At 40.8% G+C, this 17,729-nt stretch overlaps 1 protein-coding gene across 3 annotated transcripts in view; it reads right to left on the bottom strand.

The window, feature by feature from the left end:
• The window catches only part of PDGFD (platelet derived growth factor D), a 281,841-nt gene extending 264,852 nt beyond the window's left edge, over positions 1–16,989 (bottom strand). The window contains exon 1 of one of the 3 annotated variants that reach the window (XM_070384346.1): positions 16,329–16,989. In XM_070384346.1, coding sequence (XP_070240447.1) covers positions 16,329–16,452 — 124 coding nt within the window. In that variant the 5' untranslated portion in view covers positions 16,453–16,989. The remainder of the gene's footprint in view (positions 1–16,328) is intronic. The other 2 variants (XM_005887204.2, XM_005887203.2) reach the window with 2 other exon arrangements.
• Between the last annotated feature and the right edge of the window lie 740 nt (positions 16,990–17,729).

Consider the following 17,729-nt stretch of genomic DNA (forward strand, 5'->3'; position numbering starts at 1 on the left):
CAAGAAAGATCTATGTCCCATCAACTAACATATAATATCATGACTGTACTAACACATATAGTATTATTATCAGCATACTATCTATACCAACAAGTACTCTGTGGATGGTAGCTACTATCACATAATTAACACATCGTTAATTAACAAAGTAATTATTATCACATCACTTTCAGCACTTTTCCCCACATCACTTTCAACACTGTTCCCCAGTACAGAAAGTGACACATGACAGTCTCACAACAAAAGTCTGTGGCAAGAGCAAATGAGTAAACTAGGAGCTAAAAATGCATAAGTGACATGTTTGGGTAAAGGGAAATATTCAAGAATCAATGAAAGTCTGATAAAATAGAATCACTGTGCTTTCCCATCATGTCAGGACTTAATCTTCTCTGAAAAACAGGTAAGATTTGGAACCAGAATTTCCTAAACATTCTGATATGGAACTGGAAGAGTGGAAGTAAGGCTTATCTTACTAGAGAATTCTCAAGGGCAGGGATCTAAATTCATCATTTGTCAATACAGCTGTATTGGTCAATGAAATTTCACAAACAGAAAACTGGACTCAACAAAAAGGCAGTTCAACCATTCATCTTTCAACTCAAAGGCCCTTTATTAGTTTCCTGTGATTGCTGTAACAAAGTCCCACAGGTTTACTGGCTTAAAACACATACAGTTATTCTGTTAGAGTCTGGAAGTCAGAAGTGCGAGGTCAGTTCAGAGAGCCAAAATCAAGGTGCCAGCAAGGTCTTGCTCCTTCTGATGCTCTGGGGGAAATCTCTTCCTTGCATCTTCCAGCCTCTGGTGGCTGCTGGCAGTCCTTGGCTTGTGGCCACATCACTGAAATCTCTGTTTCTGTGGTCACACTGCCCCCTACTCTGCCTGTGTCAAATCTCCCTACATCTCTACCCTGTAAGGACATTTGTGATTGCATCATGGCCCAGCCAGATAATTCAGGATAATCTCACCATTCAAGATCCAAAGCACAATCACACTTGTAAAGTCTTTGCCACATACTGTAGCACTTAGACACGCTAGAATTGGGACCTGAGGATCATCATTTACCATCATACAGACCACAATAAATAGTTTTCCAATATGCTCTAAAGCATTCACTAAAAACAATCATTTTTGTATACCACTTTGCAATTTGGGGGCTGCCCTGGTAGCTTAGTGGTAAAGAATCTGCCTGCCAATGCAGGAGACACAGGTTCGATCCCTGGGTCAGGAATATCCCCTGGAGAAGGAAACTGCAACCCACTCCAGTATTCTTGCCTGGAAAATCCTGTGGACAAAGGAGCTTTACAGTCCTTGGGTTCGTAAAAGAGTCAGACGCAACTTAGTGACTAAACAACAACAAAAGCAACGATGTTTTTTGCAATTTTTACTAAAACTGGATTAACTGCACCATTTCCTTAATGAAGCAATAATGTGACTATATGCGACTGATTAATGTTCTGCATCCGGACAGAGAGCTGCAGGTTTCATGGTCCTATACTGTTACATGCTCACCGCTCTGCCCTGTGTCTCCTTAGGATTTCAGAAACTGCGGTATTTACAGATGACTTCTCCCCTATGATATCATAATATTTTTTGTCCCCCAGAGTAACTTATTCATCTGACAAGTAATGAGGAGTCCACTTCAAGTCTAGAGTTGTCAACAAGCTGGCCATGTGCTCCAAGGAAATTTGTCAACCAGTGGCTGTGCACATGCGACTATTATTCAGAAAATGATTTTCAACCAATGTTTCTAAATTGGACTTTCAAGAATTTTATACATGCACACAAACTGGATGAGTAAGGGTTGCTGTTGTTCACTCAGTCTTGCCCAACTTTTTGCAACACCACGGACTGTAGCCTGCCAGCCTCCTCTGTCCATGGGATTCTCCAGGTAAGAAAACTGGAGTGGGTTGCCATTTCCTTCTCCAGAGGATCTTCCCAGACCGAAGATCAAATCCATATCTGCACTGGCAGGCAGATTCTTTCCCACAGAGCCACCAGGATACAAAGCAGTAAAATAGTCACATATTTTCAACATATTCTATTTTTACCTAAAATTTATTGAGCTCATATGTAATAGTTATACATTAATGACAGATTACCAAGATTTGTAATTTGCTGTCTTCAATGTATTTGGAAAATATAAAATTTCCTTAGTTGAGCTGACATGCCCAACCAAGAAAGGGGGTTAAAAAAATAATAAGATGCACAAACCAGTCCTTTTTCTGTTGCAATCCAGTGGTCAAATAATCATAGTACATATCACATGTTAAAAAGTTAAGTTGATACTGGTTTTCTTTTTATGACTTCACTCTGTATGACCGACTCTAGGTCCATCCACATCTCTAGAAATGACCAAATTTCATTTCTTTTTATGGCTGAGCAATACTCCTTTGTATATAAGAACCACATCTTCTTTATTATTCATCCATTATTGGACATTTAGGTTGTTTCCATGTGCTGGCTATTGTAAGCGAGAAAGAGAAAAACAAATATTGTATATTAACGCACGTATGTAGAATATAGAAAAATGATACAGATGAACCTATTTGCAGGACAGGAAAAGAGACGTAGATGTACAGAACAGACATGTGGACATGGGGATGGGTAGGGGAGGATGGGATGAATTGGGAAATTAGCATTGATATTTATACACCGTAAAATAGATAGACAGTGGGAACCTGTTGCAAAGTACTGGGAGCTTAGCTGGTGCTGTGCTGAGCGGCAGGTCCAAAAGGGAGGAGACATATGTATACATTATATAGCTGATTTGCTTCACTGTAAAGTAGAAATTAATGCAATTTTGTAAAGCAATTATACTCTGATTAAAAAAAAAAAAGTTGTCATACTGGGTTGGCAAGTGACCCTGTATATTTGCTTTTATGGTTCAAAAATATTTAGCCTAACATCTAAAATGAAGAACACATGACTCCCAGTCCTACAATTAAAATTACTTTTCTGCTCAAATCCTTGATATAATAATAGTAATATTAATAATCAATAAAGGATTTGTCTTTCAGTCTTCACACAGTACTATGCTCAACAGCAGCCTAATCAATATCATTTTTTTCTGAATTAAACATTAGATGACTTAGAGTCACAATTCGGTCAACAGGACACAGTCTTAAAAAAATACGTTGCATGAGGGCAGCACACAGATGGGCCTGTCTTGTCTTTTGTTTATTCCCGTGCATATTTTATCTCATCAACTAAAGTATAAATTTTAGCAGAGAGTGTACCTTAGGCTTAACTGTTTCTGCCTCAGTGGTTAATCCAGAGATTTGCATGCATATCAGGGTTCAGTAAGTATTTGTTAAACAAATAAGTTAAACAAATACTTATTGTTTACAAAAAAAGATCTTCACGATCAAGATAATCACGATGGTGGATGGAGGATGGTGGAAGGGTGATGGGAGGGTGGTGGGAGCCACCACCTAGAGCCAGACATGTGAAGTCAAGTGGGCCTTAGAAAGCATCACTACGAATGCTACTCCACTCCAAAGCTAGTGGAGGTGATGGAATTCCAGTTGAGCTATTTCAAATTCTGAAAGATGATGCTGTGAAAGTGCTGCACTCAATATGCCAGCAAATTTGGAAAACTCAGCAGAGGCCACAGGACTGGAAAAGGTCAGTTTTCATTCCAATCCCAAAGAAAGGCAATGCCAAAGAATGCTCAAACTACTGCACAATTGCACTCATTTCACACACTAGTAAAGTAATGCTTAAAATTCTCCAAGCCAGGCTTCAACAATACGTGAACTGTGAACTTCCAGATGTTCAACCTGGTTTTAGAAAAGGCAGAGGAACCAGAGACCAAATTGTGAACATCCGCTGGATCATCAAAAAAGCAAGAGAGTTCCAGAAAAATATCTATTTCTGCTTTATTGACTATACCAAAGCCTTTGACTGTGTGGATCATAATAAACTGTGGAAAATTCTTCAAGAGATGGGAATACCAGACCACCTGACCTGCCTCTTGAGAAACCTATATGCAGGTCAGGAAGCAACAATTAGAACTGGACATGGAACAACAGACTGGTTCCAAATAGGAAAAGGAGTACGTCAAGGCTGTATATTGTCAGCCTGCTTATTTAACTTCTATGCAGAGTACCTTATGAGAAACGCTGGGCTGGAAGAAACACAAACTGGAATCAAGATTGCTGGGAGAAATATCAATAACCTCAGATACGCAGATGAGACCACCCTTATGGCAGAAAGTGAAGAGGAACTAAAAAGCCTCTTGATGAAGGTGAAAGAGGAGAGTGAAAAAGTTGGCTTAAAGCTCAACATTAAGAAAATGAAGATCATGGCATCTGGTCCCATCACTTCATGGGAAATAGATGGGAAACAGTGGAAACACTGTCAGATTTTATTTTGGGGGGCTCCAAAAAATCACTGCAGATGGTGACTGCAGCCATGAAATTAAAAGATGCTTACTTCTTTGAAGGAAAGTTATGAGCAACCTAGATAGCATATTGAAAAGCAGAGACATCACTTTACCAACAAAGGTCCGTCTAGTCAAGTCTATGGTTTTTCTAGTGGTCATGAATGGATGCGAGAGTTGGACTGTGAAGAAAGCTGAGTGTCGAAGAATTGATGCTTTTGAACTGTGGTGTTGGAGAAGACTCTTGAGAGTCCCTTGGACTGCAAGGAGATCCAACCAGTCCATTCTGAAGGAGATCAGCTCTGGGTGTTTATTAGAAGGACTGATGCTAAAGCTGAAACTCCAGTACTTTGGCCACCTCATGCGAAGAGTTGACTCATTGGAAAAGACTCTGATGCTGGGAGGGATTGGCGGCAGGAGGAGAAGGGGACGACAGAGGATGAGATGGCTGGATGGTATCACTGACTCAATGGACGTGAGTCTGAGTGAACTCCGGGAGTTGGTGATGGACAGGGAGGCTTGGTGTGCTGCGATTTATGGGGTCGCAAAGAGTCGGACACAACTGAGCGACTGAACTGAACTGGATAAATAAGTAGTGTTTATGTTGCTGCTGTTGAGTTTGGTGAACAGTAGTAAACTAAAGAATTGAATCAAAACAATATGAAATCACAGTGGCTCTTCCCAGAGTATTCAAATAATCTTCAAATATGCTGCACTTTAAATTACAAATAGGTCTTATACCATCCTCTTTTGTACTTTTTTTTTTTAATTAGCAACTGTCTAAAAAAATCCTTTAACTCCATATTCCAACTTCATCTATGGACTTTTTTGCTTTCATAGGAAATGTGTACTTTTTAAAAATTCTATTCAACAGCAACTCTCTTATTAAATCCTCAGTAAAATAGTGTGAACATGCTCTCTATAGATAAATCTTTAAACAAAATGGAGATGCATTACTTTTTTCTCAGCTTTCCATAGTCAATAATCCTGACTGAACCTCATGACTTGTTTCATGATCCTTAATTTATTTCTACCCTTTCTTTTGAACTTTTATTAAGTACTGGGAAATTCTTTTGGCAGTGCTCAAATACTAATTTTGGAAAAGAAAGGTATACCGAAAAGGATTGATTCTAGTCAGAGTATGTGCGAGGCTTTTTGGTAGGGGAAGGCAGGCTTGGGGTGCAGGGGAAACAGTTGAAGACCCTCCACATTTCACTGATATTAGTCCAAAATTAATCTCTAATGTCACGTTTATGTCTAAGGCAGCAGTCTAAAAGAATATGTGATCTTGAAATTTTCCATAAAGTCATTTGGAAATGACCAATTCTTCACACCAAACCACTGTCTATAATGGCTATGAAAGCACTTTGTCATGTTATAAGAACTCTGAGAATATCAGGTATTATTATTAGCTAGTTAGTGTTAGTCGCTCAGTCTGTCCAAATCTTTGCAACTCTATGGACTATAGCCCTCTGTCCATGGGATTCTCCAGGCAAGAGTACTGTAGTGGGTTGCCATTTCCTTCTCCATGGGATCTTCCCAACCCAGGGATCAAATCCAGGTCTCCTGCATTGCAGGTGGATCCTTTACCACTGAGCCACCAGGGAAGCCCGGATGATGATGACCATGATGATGATATACCCACAGTCATGAATACCACTCACTTTGAAGCATGATAGTACAGAGCTGATTACTTCATGTTCACTGTGAATGCATTTCATGCAAATAAGTGATTCTCTTTTATTTCATTCCTCTAGATTTCATCCACATGAATACTGCACAAGCTCCTAAAGCTTAAAATGTCCACAGATTAATTTTCTATTTCCATGACCTCTCATCTGTTCTTCCTCTTCTAGTCCTCATCCTGTTCAATAATACAAACAGCCTTCCAGACAATTAACAGAAACTTTACAGAATTTAAACATCCTTGTGCCATTCATTTACAATCTGATAGGGCTCACATGGCCTAAAGATCAGTCGTAAAAAGAAGACAGTGATTGGCTTATTTATGACTCTTCAAACCTTGTTGAGGAGAAGTCCTGCATACCAAGTAATAATACACAGTGAGGGTGCACAGCTTCATTAAATGCAATGAGTATGCTTACATCAGCAGATGGCAGATATGGAAATAAACAGGTACCATAGAAATGTGGGGAAAATAAAGGAGTAGCCAGTTCTACCTGGAGAGGAGATGAGAAGTCAGGAAAGGCTATGAAGGGTGTACAGTTCCTGTCTAAAATGGGATGCCTGGTTAGCACAGTCACTCAACAGTTCATTCAAAAACAATCATGATGTGTCTGGAAGAAAAACAATAAAAGGATTAATACTGTTAAGGAATTCACTAGTGGATGTATAACCCAATATTTTAAACAATGAATCCTTTTATTCTGAGGCCTACTGAATTGGAGCATTTACTTTAGGTGCCAGTAGGATCACCCATTTACTAACCTCAAGAAGTAAAGTATAAAGACAGATTGAGAGCTCGGAAAAGAGGGAGAAGCAGTAAAAATAGATTTACAGGTCATTCACACATAAGAAGCAACTGACACTTTGCACAAAAACTGTGCAAATCCTCTAGAGACTACCAGTGAAAAAAATGAAGGTCAGAGCCTTGAAAACATACCAGTATTTAAAGGGCAGACAGGAAGATGAAGACCCAGCCAAGGAGACAAAAAAACATAAATAGGTAAAGAGCACTCAGGGATATGAGGGAAAGCATCTATGTAGTTATTCAATGTCATATTTCTATAGTTAGAAGTATTTTGCCTTTTAAGATATTGTTTATCACATGTATATGTGCATATGTGTGTGTGTGTGTTAGTTGCTCAGTCGTGTCCAACTGTTTGCGACCCCATGGACTATAGCTCACCAGGCTCCTCTGTCCATGGGATTCTCCAGGCAAGAGTACTGGAGTGGGTTGCCATTTCCTTCTCCCGTATATGGTGCATATCTACCTCCAAAAAACTGCAACTGTAGAGCTAGATAGGTTGTACTATGAAATTATTTTTTAATTTTAAATGTTTTTTTAATATTAATAAGATCCCTATTTTAGTCTAAGATTGTTCCCACTTTTTTCACTGTTCATAATTGTCACAGTGACAAAACATAAGATACACTTTAAAACCTTCTCTAATCTTGCTTCTCCAAAGAATCTAAAATAAGTACTGTGCTAATTTTGGCTGTATTTCTATCACTATTTCAAACTTACATTTAGGAGTAGTTAAGGCAAAGGGGGCTAGTGTGAAACCAAAGGAAGAAATCATTTCTAAAAGAGACCTGCCAATCGCAGAGAAGGCTATAGTTCATAGTGACCTCACCCGGAGGGGTAGGGATGACTTCAAATTGCAGTGAGTAAGGGAGACATGAAGTAGAGAAAATGAGGCATAGTGAGACTGAAGAAGTTTATATGGTGATAAAATGAAAAAAAAAAAAAAACTTTTTTTATATAAAAAATATTAAAACGGCTTTTATATGCTATGGGAGAATGCAAAGACACTTAAACATATGTGTTGGCTAACAGGAAGGAGCCAGTAAGAAGGGAAAGTATAAATACAGAAGAGCAGCAAACTATGAGTTTAGGGCATGGGTTTAAAGGAGTCAGAAGGAGGCAGAATCCTGCAGAAGACAAGAGCACAACACCCTCGAGCCCAGCTGGACAGAGTCTGCCTTGTAAGAGCACTGCTGCCTCCCTGACCCCAACAGGGTGTCAGCACTAATCTCAGTCTCACACTGCTGTTGCTTAGCAACTACACCATTTGCCGAAGCATCAGCTGTGTTCAACTAAATCAGTAAGATGATATAGACATATTGCTATCTATCTAGAATAAACTGAAGTTAATTAAAGTTATTCCAATCCATAATAATGCAGTTGTTTTTATTTTCCAGCCAAAGAGCTAGATTTTGCATTTATCCCTAAATTGTCTTTCTATAAGGTTCAGTTCAGTTCAGTTGCTCAGTTGTGTCTGACTCTATGCAACCCCATGAATTGCAGCACTCCAGGCCTCCCTGTCCATCACCATCTCCCTGAGTTCACTCAAACTCACGTCCATTGAGTCAGTGATGCTATCTCATCCTCTGTCGTCCCCTTTTCCTCTTGCCCCCAATCCCTCCCAGCATCAGTCTTTTCCAATGAGTCAACTCTTTGCATGAGGTGGCCAAAGTACTGGAGTTTCAGCTTTAGCATCATTCCTTCCAAAGAAATCCCAGAGCTGATCTCCTTCAGAATGGACTGGTTGGACCTCCTTGCAGTCCAAGGGACTCTCAAGAGTCTTCTCCAACACCACAGTTCAAAAGCATCATTCTTCGGTGCTCAGCTTTCTTCACAGTCCAACTCTCACATCCATACATGACCACTAGAAAAACCATAGCTTTGACTAGACGGACCTTTGTTGGTAAAGTAATATCTCTGCTTTTCAATATACTATCTAGGTTGGTTATAACTTTCCTTCCACGGAGTAAGCGTCTTTTAATTTTATGGCTGCAGTCAAGATCTTAGTCCATCATTTCAACCTTAGAGGCATGTAGATTCTCTTAATTCAGTAAACTACAGCCTGAAGGCTCACTGCCTGTCCTTGTAAATAAAGTTTTACTCGAACGCAGCCACACACATTCATTTATGCAATTCCTATGGCTGTTCATAATGGCAGAGTTGTTGAGTAGTTGCAGTAGAAACCACATGACTTTAGGGAAGCCTAAAATATTTACTATCTGGCCCTTTGTAGAAAAGGATCAGCCAAACTCTGCTTCTAATCCAACCTATAAACTATTTTTTCCAAGTAAAATATGCAAGTAGATGTGTTTTCTGTGTCTTCATTCAAGTTATTAAGAATTCTGAATTCAACAGGGTCTAATCCACAATGCAAATCAAAAATTCCTGTTCACTTTCCTCTTGTTTAACACAAATCTATTAGTTATCACTAAAAGAATAAGAACAGTAATAATTGTTCTTTTCCACAAAGCTGTCATAGTGAGTGTTGTCAATCTTCTGGATGAAATCCATATATACCTCAGCTAATACCATGTCCAGTTTATGATCCTGATAAATGAAACATACAATCTAAAATTTCCTTTATGATTCAAAAACATTCTCTAAAAATCATCAGTCTTACTAGGTTATAATATAGTATATCCCTGGTGATATACAGAGATAGGTTAAAGACCATTTGGGCTGCTATAAACATTTTCTACAGACTGAGTGACTTAAAACTACAGAAATGTTTGTCTTACAGTTTGAAAGGCTGGGAAGTCCAGCAGATTCCATGTCTTTTTGCTGCCTCCTCACGTGGCATAAAAGGAAAGGATGTGTCTGGGATCTCTTTTATAAGTGAGCTAATCTCATTCATGCGGAGAAGGCAATGGCACCCCACTCCAGTACTCTTGCTTGGAAAATCCCATGGATGGAGGAGCCTGTTAGGCTGCAATCCATGGGGTCGCTAGGAGTCGGACACGACTGAGCGACTTCCATTTCACTTTTCCCTTTCATGCATTGGAGAAGGAAATGGCAACCCACTCCAGTGTTCTTGCCTGGAGAATCCCAGGGACAGGGGAGCCTGGTGGGCTGCCGTCTATGGGGTCGCACAGAGTCGGACACGACTGAAGTGACTTAGCATAGCAATCGCATTTATGAGGACTCTGCTCTTATGATTTAAACATATCCCAAGGACTCCACTTCCTGATATCATCACACTGGAGGTTGGGCTTTCAATATACAAATTTGGAGGGGACACACACTTTCAGTCCATTCCAGGCTGGAACTACTCTCATCTGACTCATTACAAACCTAAGCCAGCTGTGCCTGCTCAGGTCTGAAAAAAGTAAGAGGAGGCAGGAAAGCTACTAGCTGTCCCTTCTCATTTTGGCTCACAGTGTGAGTATTTTGAGCCAGTCCTGTTCCCTCTCCTAATGCCACACTCTGGCTGTGCTGTGGACATGGAAGCCACATATGAAAATGAGATAGAGCTGCACGCTGCACGGAAGCAAAGGAAAAGAGTATTTAAGTTTCTACCATGGAGTTTTGTGAGCTCATTTACACACGTTGTGATACAGATTTGGATTCAATTGTTTTTTAATTGAAGGATGACTGCTTTACAGAATTGTGTCGGTTTCTACCAAACATCAACATGAATTTGGTTTTTAAGTGGATTTGTTGCACATTTATTGCTCATTTGGTTTCATTTTACATAGCTGAAGCTGCTGAATAGTGAATTCTGTAAAAGCACACTGTTGCTGTATTGCTTAGTAAATGTCTCAGCAAAATGCGGAACTTATCAGCAGCTTCTCACACTGGGTCTGAAATGACTAGCTTAAAACTAATATGGCACTTCAACCCATTCTCAGATCCCACACTTAGGCACTGTGTCACTGAGTTCTTCAGTCCAAAGGAGGCCTGCTAAGTTTAAAAAATCAAGAGTCCTAATATACAAGGTTTCAAATCATGTTTGGCTTATATTTATAGGGAAAGCCCTGCACCCAAAACTGACTGTCTTTACGCTTCACAAAAAGTGTTCAAGTAAAAATTTCCAAACTTGGTAAAAGATCACTCTTCATAACTAAAGATAGTTCATGTGCTATGACCTCCCGATCTGCACATGGCACAATCACACACACACACACAAAAAAAAAAAAACAAACAAAAAAACCCAGTATTAATCCATCAAAATTAAAGCGAATATATGAATGTCAGCATATCTGGGTGAACAGCAAAGACATATTACTATATGCATCATCAGTGCTTGTAAGAAATAAGGCATGCTTCATTCTTTTTCTGAAAAAGAAGTTCTTGGAAGAAAATATTTCTTCCCGTCTGTGCACTTGTGCACTTCAGTGTCTCGTGGGCGTATTTCTTTTTTTAGGACTTACACTTGGTCCTGAAATACTGTACAGGGAGCCAGAATATTTCTGCTGCAGCATTTGTCCTGGATTCTTTGCTTTTACTATTATGTATCATCCTCTTGCAGCATTTTGTTGAAATGGTCCTTCACGTAAAAGTTACATAAAATTTCCCCTTATAAAATTGCATAAATTCTGAAATGTAGAAGTTGGAAATAACTTAAAATGTTGTCAAACACTAACCAGGTCACTTTTGTGATTTACATTACCCTAATGAGACCTCAGATCCAGTTAATAAAATCTAATGTCTAGTGTGCTTAGCTACAGAGGGGCTTCCAGGGTGATGAGACCTCAGTGATACTCAGGTTCTGGGAACTGTAAATTCAGAAATTTCAGACTAGGCTCCTATTTTAATATGGGCAGAATTTTATTTAAATGTTCAGCTAATGCCTTTTTACACTAATCATATCACTTCAGCAAAGAAAGCTCGAGAGTAAGTTCCAGAAGGAAGATGATTGGCGTTGTGACTCAGCTCTCAAGGACAGAGACACAAATGTCCACATCCTCCAGACCCTAAGAATGAGGGAATTCTCTGAGACCACACGTACTCAGGAATCCCATGTAAGTGACTCTGGGGACATTGCTTCACTGTTTGATCCTACTGTACTAAAACAATAACATTTTGCTTTCATTTGCTAAAAGGGAAAAACCCTGTATTCAAAAATCACTGTCATTTAATGAATTAGTATAACTCACAGCCTTACAGCATCTTTCACTTCTCTCTCTCTCTCTCTCTCTATATATATATATATGTGTGTGTGTGTGTGTGTGTATATATATCTGGCTAAACTCACCTTTTAAAAAAAAACTCTATTAAGTAAAATGACCTATGATGACAAGTCAAAGTCATGTTGCATTTAAAATATGTAATTTCCATGATTTTTTGTAAAATTATGAGTTTTTAATATACTTAGAATGAAGATATAAATACACAAGAATATCAGATTTATCACTAATCCGATTCTCAGCTTTCACTTTAAAAGTAATTTGGTTCTATTCTCATGCTTGTGCTCAGTTGCTCAGTTGTGTCCCACTCTTTGTTACTCCATGGATGGTAGCCTGCCAGGCCCCTCTGTCCCTGGAATATTCCAAGCAAGAATACTAGAATGGGTTGCCATGGCCTCCTCCAGGAGATTTTTCCAACCCAAAGACTGAACCTTCATTTCTTGCTTCTCCTGCATTGGCAGGTACAGTCTTTACCCCATGCCACACGGGAAGCCCAATTTGTTTATATTATCCTCTGTTTTTTCACCTTTCCTTTAAGCTCTGATCTTTGAATCAAAGTCAATGTGCTGTCATCAATGAGGACAACAGAAACTGATGTTATTTAAGAAATAAGCTTGACTACTTAAAAAAAAAAAAAATCTAAGACCACAATTGCTAAAATTGTAGGCCTCTCGCTAGATAATGATAATAGACAATACACAATTCAAGTCCTGGCATATTAACCAAGCAGGTTAATATGAACTAACCAAGAACTAACCAAGCAGAATCATTTGCCACCAACACCTGTACTTTCTGAAAGCAAAACAGGGTCAAGAAAATGAAGAATACATCTGTAATCTTAACTGCCTAAGCAGGAAGCTCTATCTAGTTAGATTTAAAAATAAGTAAGCCATACTGTCAGTTAATTGCTACTTTCACACTTCTTGGTTCACGCTCTGAGAAACACCAGTTGTGGCCAGTTATTATAACAAAAGCACCAACTGCACAGACACTAAAATAAGAACATGTGGATGCTACTGTTAAAAGCAGATTTTCTCTGTGCCAAGAGGTGGATCAGGAATGGGTATCAAAAGTAAGTTATTCTGAGAAAGCATAACAAATATGATATAAAGAAGCATAGATATTCAATAAAGCACTGCCAACTATTACATTTTAATTCTTTCCAGCTGCAGAACCTGGTTTCCTCCTGGTGACAGAGACCAAATTCAACCACCGGCCTCCTTGGGTTACCTTTATTCATTCTGCAAGCACTGGCAAGGGCTCTCCAGACACCCCTTTTAAAGCAAGAATATAGAGTGATAAAGAGTTCTGGGAGGCCAGGATACTTCAGCAGAGAGGCCTCCTACACTGAGTAGATGGAGATTATCACTTACCAACCTTCACGCTTTATCTCCAATTCATTTATTAACTATTCCAGTTATCTGGAGCTACTAGGTACAGGGAGATCAAAGAACAAGAGTTTTGTATCAGGCTGGACAGGCTCCAACATGCCTCATGCCAAGGACTGGGGACGCCTGTCCTCTTAATTCCCTTCTTAGTTCCAGTACTAGGTGGCAGCCGACAGGGCCAGCAGGGACAAAGCCATGGCACCCAAGCATAAAGATGGTCCATCATTGGAGAGTGGTTTCAAACCCTTATCAAGGGCCATATCTAATCTTCTGTTGTGATCTCCTACTTGTAATCTGAGGGCCAAATATTCTCAGGACCCTAAATTAATACTTGGAAACACTTATCTTCATCTTTCCCCTTACTGTATCCTGGGTGTGTGTCCTCCCCAAACTTACACCCTGTTTGAATCGGATCAAGAATATTGTCCTCTGTAATGAGCCACTAGGGAACTTAGACAGAGCAAGTTTAAAATGTCTCAGATCAGAATAAGGATTTAATTTAATAAGTTATTAACTCCTCTGGTCAGCTCAGCTGTTGCCACATAAAATCTCTCAGATGATGTCTAGACTGTATCAAAACCCTTCATTATTGTTCTCACCAAAATGCTACGAAGGGTCTGTCAACCTTTTCTTCATTACTGCCCCTCCCCTCATTAATGAGTCTTTTTAGACATGTTTCCACATATACTCTATGAATTGTTAATACTACAGATATACTGGATACCTGTTTATATGCACTTGCCCTTTGGAAGACCACAAACCATTATAACATATAAAACTTTTTTTCACCACCTAAAATCCAATTACATTCCCTTGGGGCAATATATGATTATCATTTTCTGAGAATGTGTGTCTATAACACTTAAGATAAGCTGCCTTTTGAAAATTCCCCGATCTAAGAGCCCATTATAGTGTAAATTATTTTTACTCTGTATACAACATTTTTATTTTAATCTAACTATCTTTTCCCCTTTCCTAGCCTTCTATATAAATTAGATTGACAGTGAGGAAAGTACTGAGCAGTCTGAACTAATCAAAATGTGTGTGTATGTGTGTGTGTCTATTGTAACTACACAACAGTTCTAGTTCAAATATGATGGAATAAATCTAGAGTAGTTTTCAAACTATTAATTGTTTAAATTAATAAAAACTTTAATTAATTAAAATTAAAGCATTAGCACTTTTCATATAGACTAGACAGATGTACAGAGTTTTAACAACAACAACAAAAACAAAGAGATATGAGCTGTGAGACTTGGTTTTAAAAGTCAGAATCTTGGGTTAATGGGCAATGGTTACATATTTTTCATTTTCTGTCCTTGACTTCTTGTAACTGATACTTGGGAAGTTAAGGATTACAAAATTATGGCTATGAAGTCATGCAAATTATAAATGGCATTTTACTCTATGCAGCTGAAAGGGCACATGAAGTGCAAACATTAACAAATCTAAAAACTCAATGAGTAGAAGAGTGTCCCTGGTGGAAACACTAATGAGTGAAACAAAACTATAAAAATTTTGTCTTGAGCCTAAACCTTTTAAAATTTTTATTAAAAAAATGTGTTCAAAATGAAGGCTTATCAAAAGTGCACTGCTAGCATATTTTACATAAAATACTATAATAAGGTAACTGAAATACAGGGTGACCTTCTGCCTGGAAGTGACTCTGTGGTTTCCCTATATCCCCTCCACTTCAGATGACTTCAGCACACTGAAATCCACAGTCTCCTTGCCATCAGAAAATATAACAAAGTTTTTGTTTGCTTGTTTCAAAGCTCAGAAGCTTTTTAGTGATATCCAAACTAAGGACAAGCCAAGAGAGAAACTGATAATAAGAAGGCTAATATGAATTTACCAGCAGTCAAATGTTGCCAGCTCAAAGAGTGAAACTTTTAAGAATAGCTTGGTGAGCTCCTCAGGGGATGTGTCAGAACTTTAAGTAAGCAGAAGGAAAGATATATCATCTGATGAAGGGATAACAAAACAAAACAAAACCAAACTCCTATGGGTTAGTTCAGGTAGGTTGTGGAAGCAGCTGCAAATTATTGGCAACATAAGCTGTAGTTGAGAATTGAGAAATACATTAACTTCAGATCTTGGTGGAGACCCAGATAGCAAACTCAATTAAAATCATTGGCATCCAGTGGCCCAGGTGTCTTTCATAAAAGGAAAACAAACAAGCCTTTCTGGAACTTTGCTTAAGACTTGGCTGTTGAAGGAGCTTTGCTTCTCGCAAACAGTTGGAAAGACTTCTGTGAAAGAAAACTAATAGCAGGAGTCAGGTCCCCCTGGAATACAGATGAAACTCCAAAAAGCATTTTCTCCCAAATTGTGAGTTTCTGAGCCATGCTGAACTCCACTGGGGAAGTCACTCTGGGGATGAACAGGGCAACAGGCTGCACACCTGGCCTCTCAAGATAAATAATATATAAATAAACTGTCCCTAAGCTCCAGCTACCATTTCCTCTGAAACGAATCATTCCCTCGCCTCCCACTTAAAAAATAAAAATAAATCACCCAGAGAAGGCCACTCTTGAGTCCATCCACCTATGACAAATGCCCCATCTGTTTCAAGCCCACAAGATTAAGAACCTGAGCATGGGGAGGCGCAGCCTGCGTCTTTCTCCAGCTTCCAGGTCCTCCTATCAGTGGACGGATGGACACCGAAATGACTTCTTTAGGGTCCTGGAGATGAGTCACCGGGGCTCTCCGGTCCTCTCCCGCACACCGCCTTCCACACCCTCAGTCCCATTCCCAGGAAGGGGCTCTCAGGGATGGAGGCAGGCACCGGACCCCTCTTCCTCTTCTGCACCCCCTCCCACACACACGCCACCAAGGTTCTTAGGAAAGAACCCGAAGGGGCGGGGGATGGGGGAAACCACAGTGATGACAACCAAAAAAGTAAGTATTTAATTGAAAAAAAAAATAAAATCTGAGTCTCTTACCATCTCGCCTGAGGTTGGCGTTACGCAAAGCTTTGATAGATGCGCTCTGCGGGGTGGCAGAAGTGTCCCGGTAGCTGCAAAAGTTTGCGCAGACTAGCGTATAGACAAGGATGAGCCGGTGCATTGGGATCAGAGACCCGGGGACAGCGTCACTCCAAGAAAAAGCCGGGACAGGCTCCCGGGACGCGCGCCCGCACTCGCTGGCCCTGGCCTCCGAGCTAGTCGCCGAGCTCTCCGCAAACTTCCTGCATGCCGCGCTCTCCGCGCGGGGGGCGGCCGCACTTCCTCGTGGCGCGGAGAGTTGATCAATGATGACGGGACAAACAACAGGTTGACGTTTGTTCGCCCCCTCCGGTGGCCGACAGCTGCAGCACAGGCGCCCGGACGCCGAGCGGAGCAGCAGCGGCCCCCGCCTGGCGGCGGCGCCCCGGGCTGTACGCACTCGGGCTCCCCGCCGCGGCGCGCCAGGCTCCAGGGCCGAGCCCCGCGCCGCCGCCGGGTCTGGCCGGGCGACCTGGGACGCGACTCCCCCACCTTTCGGGCCTCAGGCCGAGACTTAAGACCAGACAGGCGAGGGGAACCAGGGAGTTGGGGGGCTGGGAGAAATGCGAGAGGGTGGAATCCCCAAACTTCTCCGGAGGTGACGGGCTCATCCACCCCAAGACGTGGCTCATCCACCCCAAGACGTGGCTCCTGCCTCGTGATGGGGGCGGGCGTTTGGGGGCGGGGGGGGGGCGCGATTTGAGGAGAAGGGCTGCAGTTCCAAAGTTGTCCTTTACAATAACCAAGGTCAGATTCTGCTCAGTCAAGATTTTGCTAAGTGGAAAAAAAAAAAAAAAAGGAAAAACTCAATAGCAAGGAGCTTGATTCTGATCTTTACTTTGAACCCCAGTGAGGTGAAAGTCACTCAGTCATATCCGACTCTTTGAGACCCCATGGACCATACAGTCCATGGAATTCTCCAGGCCAGAATACTGGAGTGGGCAGCCTTTCCCTTCTCCAGGCAATCTTCCTAACCCAGGCATCGAACCAAGGCCTACCCGCATTGCAGGTGGATTCTTTCCCAACTGAGCCACAAAGGAAGCCCTTGAACTCCAGTAGGTGTGGCCTTAGCCAAGTCAAGGTTAATTTCTCAGAGTGAAACTTAGCCTGTCTTAGGTGTGAGGGTTGTATGCGATGAAGTGTAACAGTAAATTGTCAAGGGTGTTTGCATGTGTCCCACTGCCCACCTCCTGCACTGTAGAAAGATCTAGAAATTGGGTGGGGTTTGGCCAGTTGAGACTAGCAAAGTGAAGAAGTTAAGGGGGTATTGTCTTCTTGGTCTACAAAGAGAGGCAGGGACATCCAGGCCTTGGGGCCCCCCTACTCTGAGTATGTGGAAGCTCAGAGGTGCAGAGGAAG

Source organism: Bos mutus, chromosome 15, assembly GCF_027580195.1.
Source record: "Bos mutus isolate GX-2022 chromosome 15, NWIPB_WYAK_1.1, whole genome shotgun sequence".
Classification (NCBI taxonomy): domain Eukaryota; kingdom Metazoa; phylum Chordata; class Mammalia; order Artiodactyla; family Bovidae; genus Bos; species Bos mutus.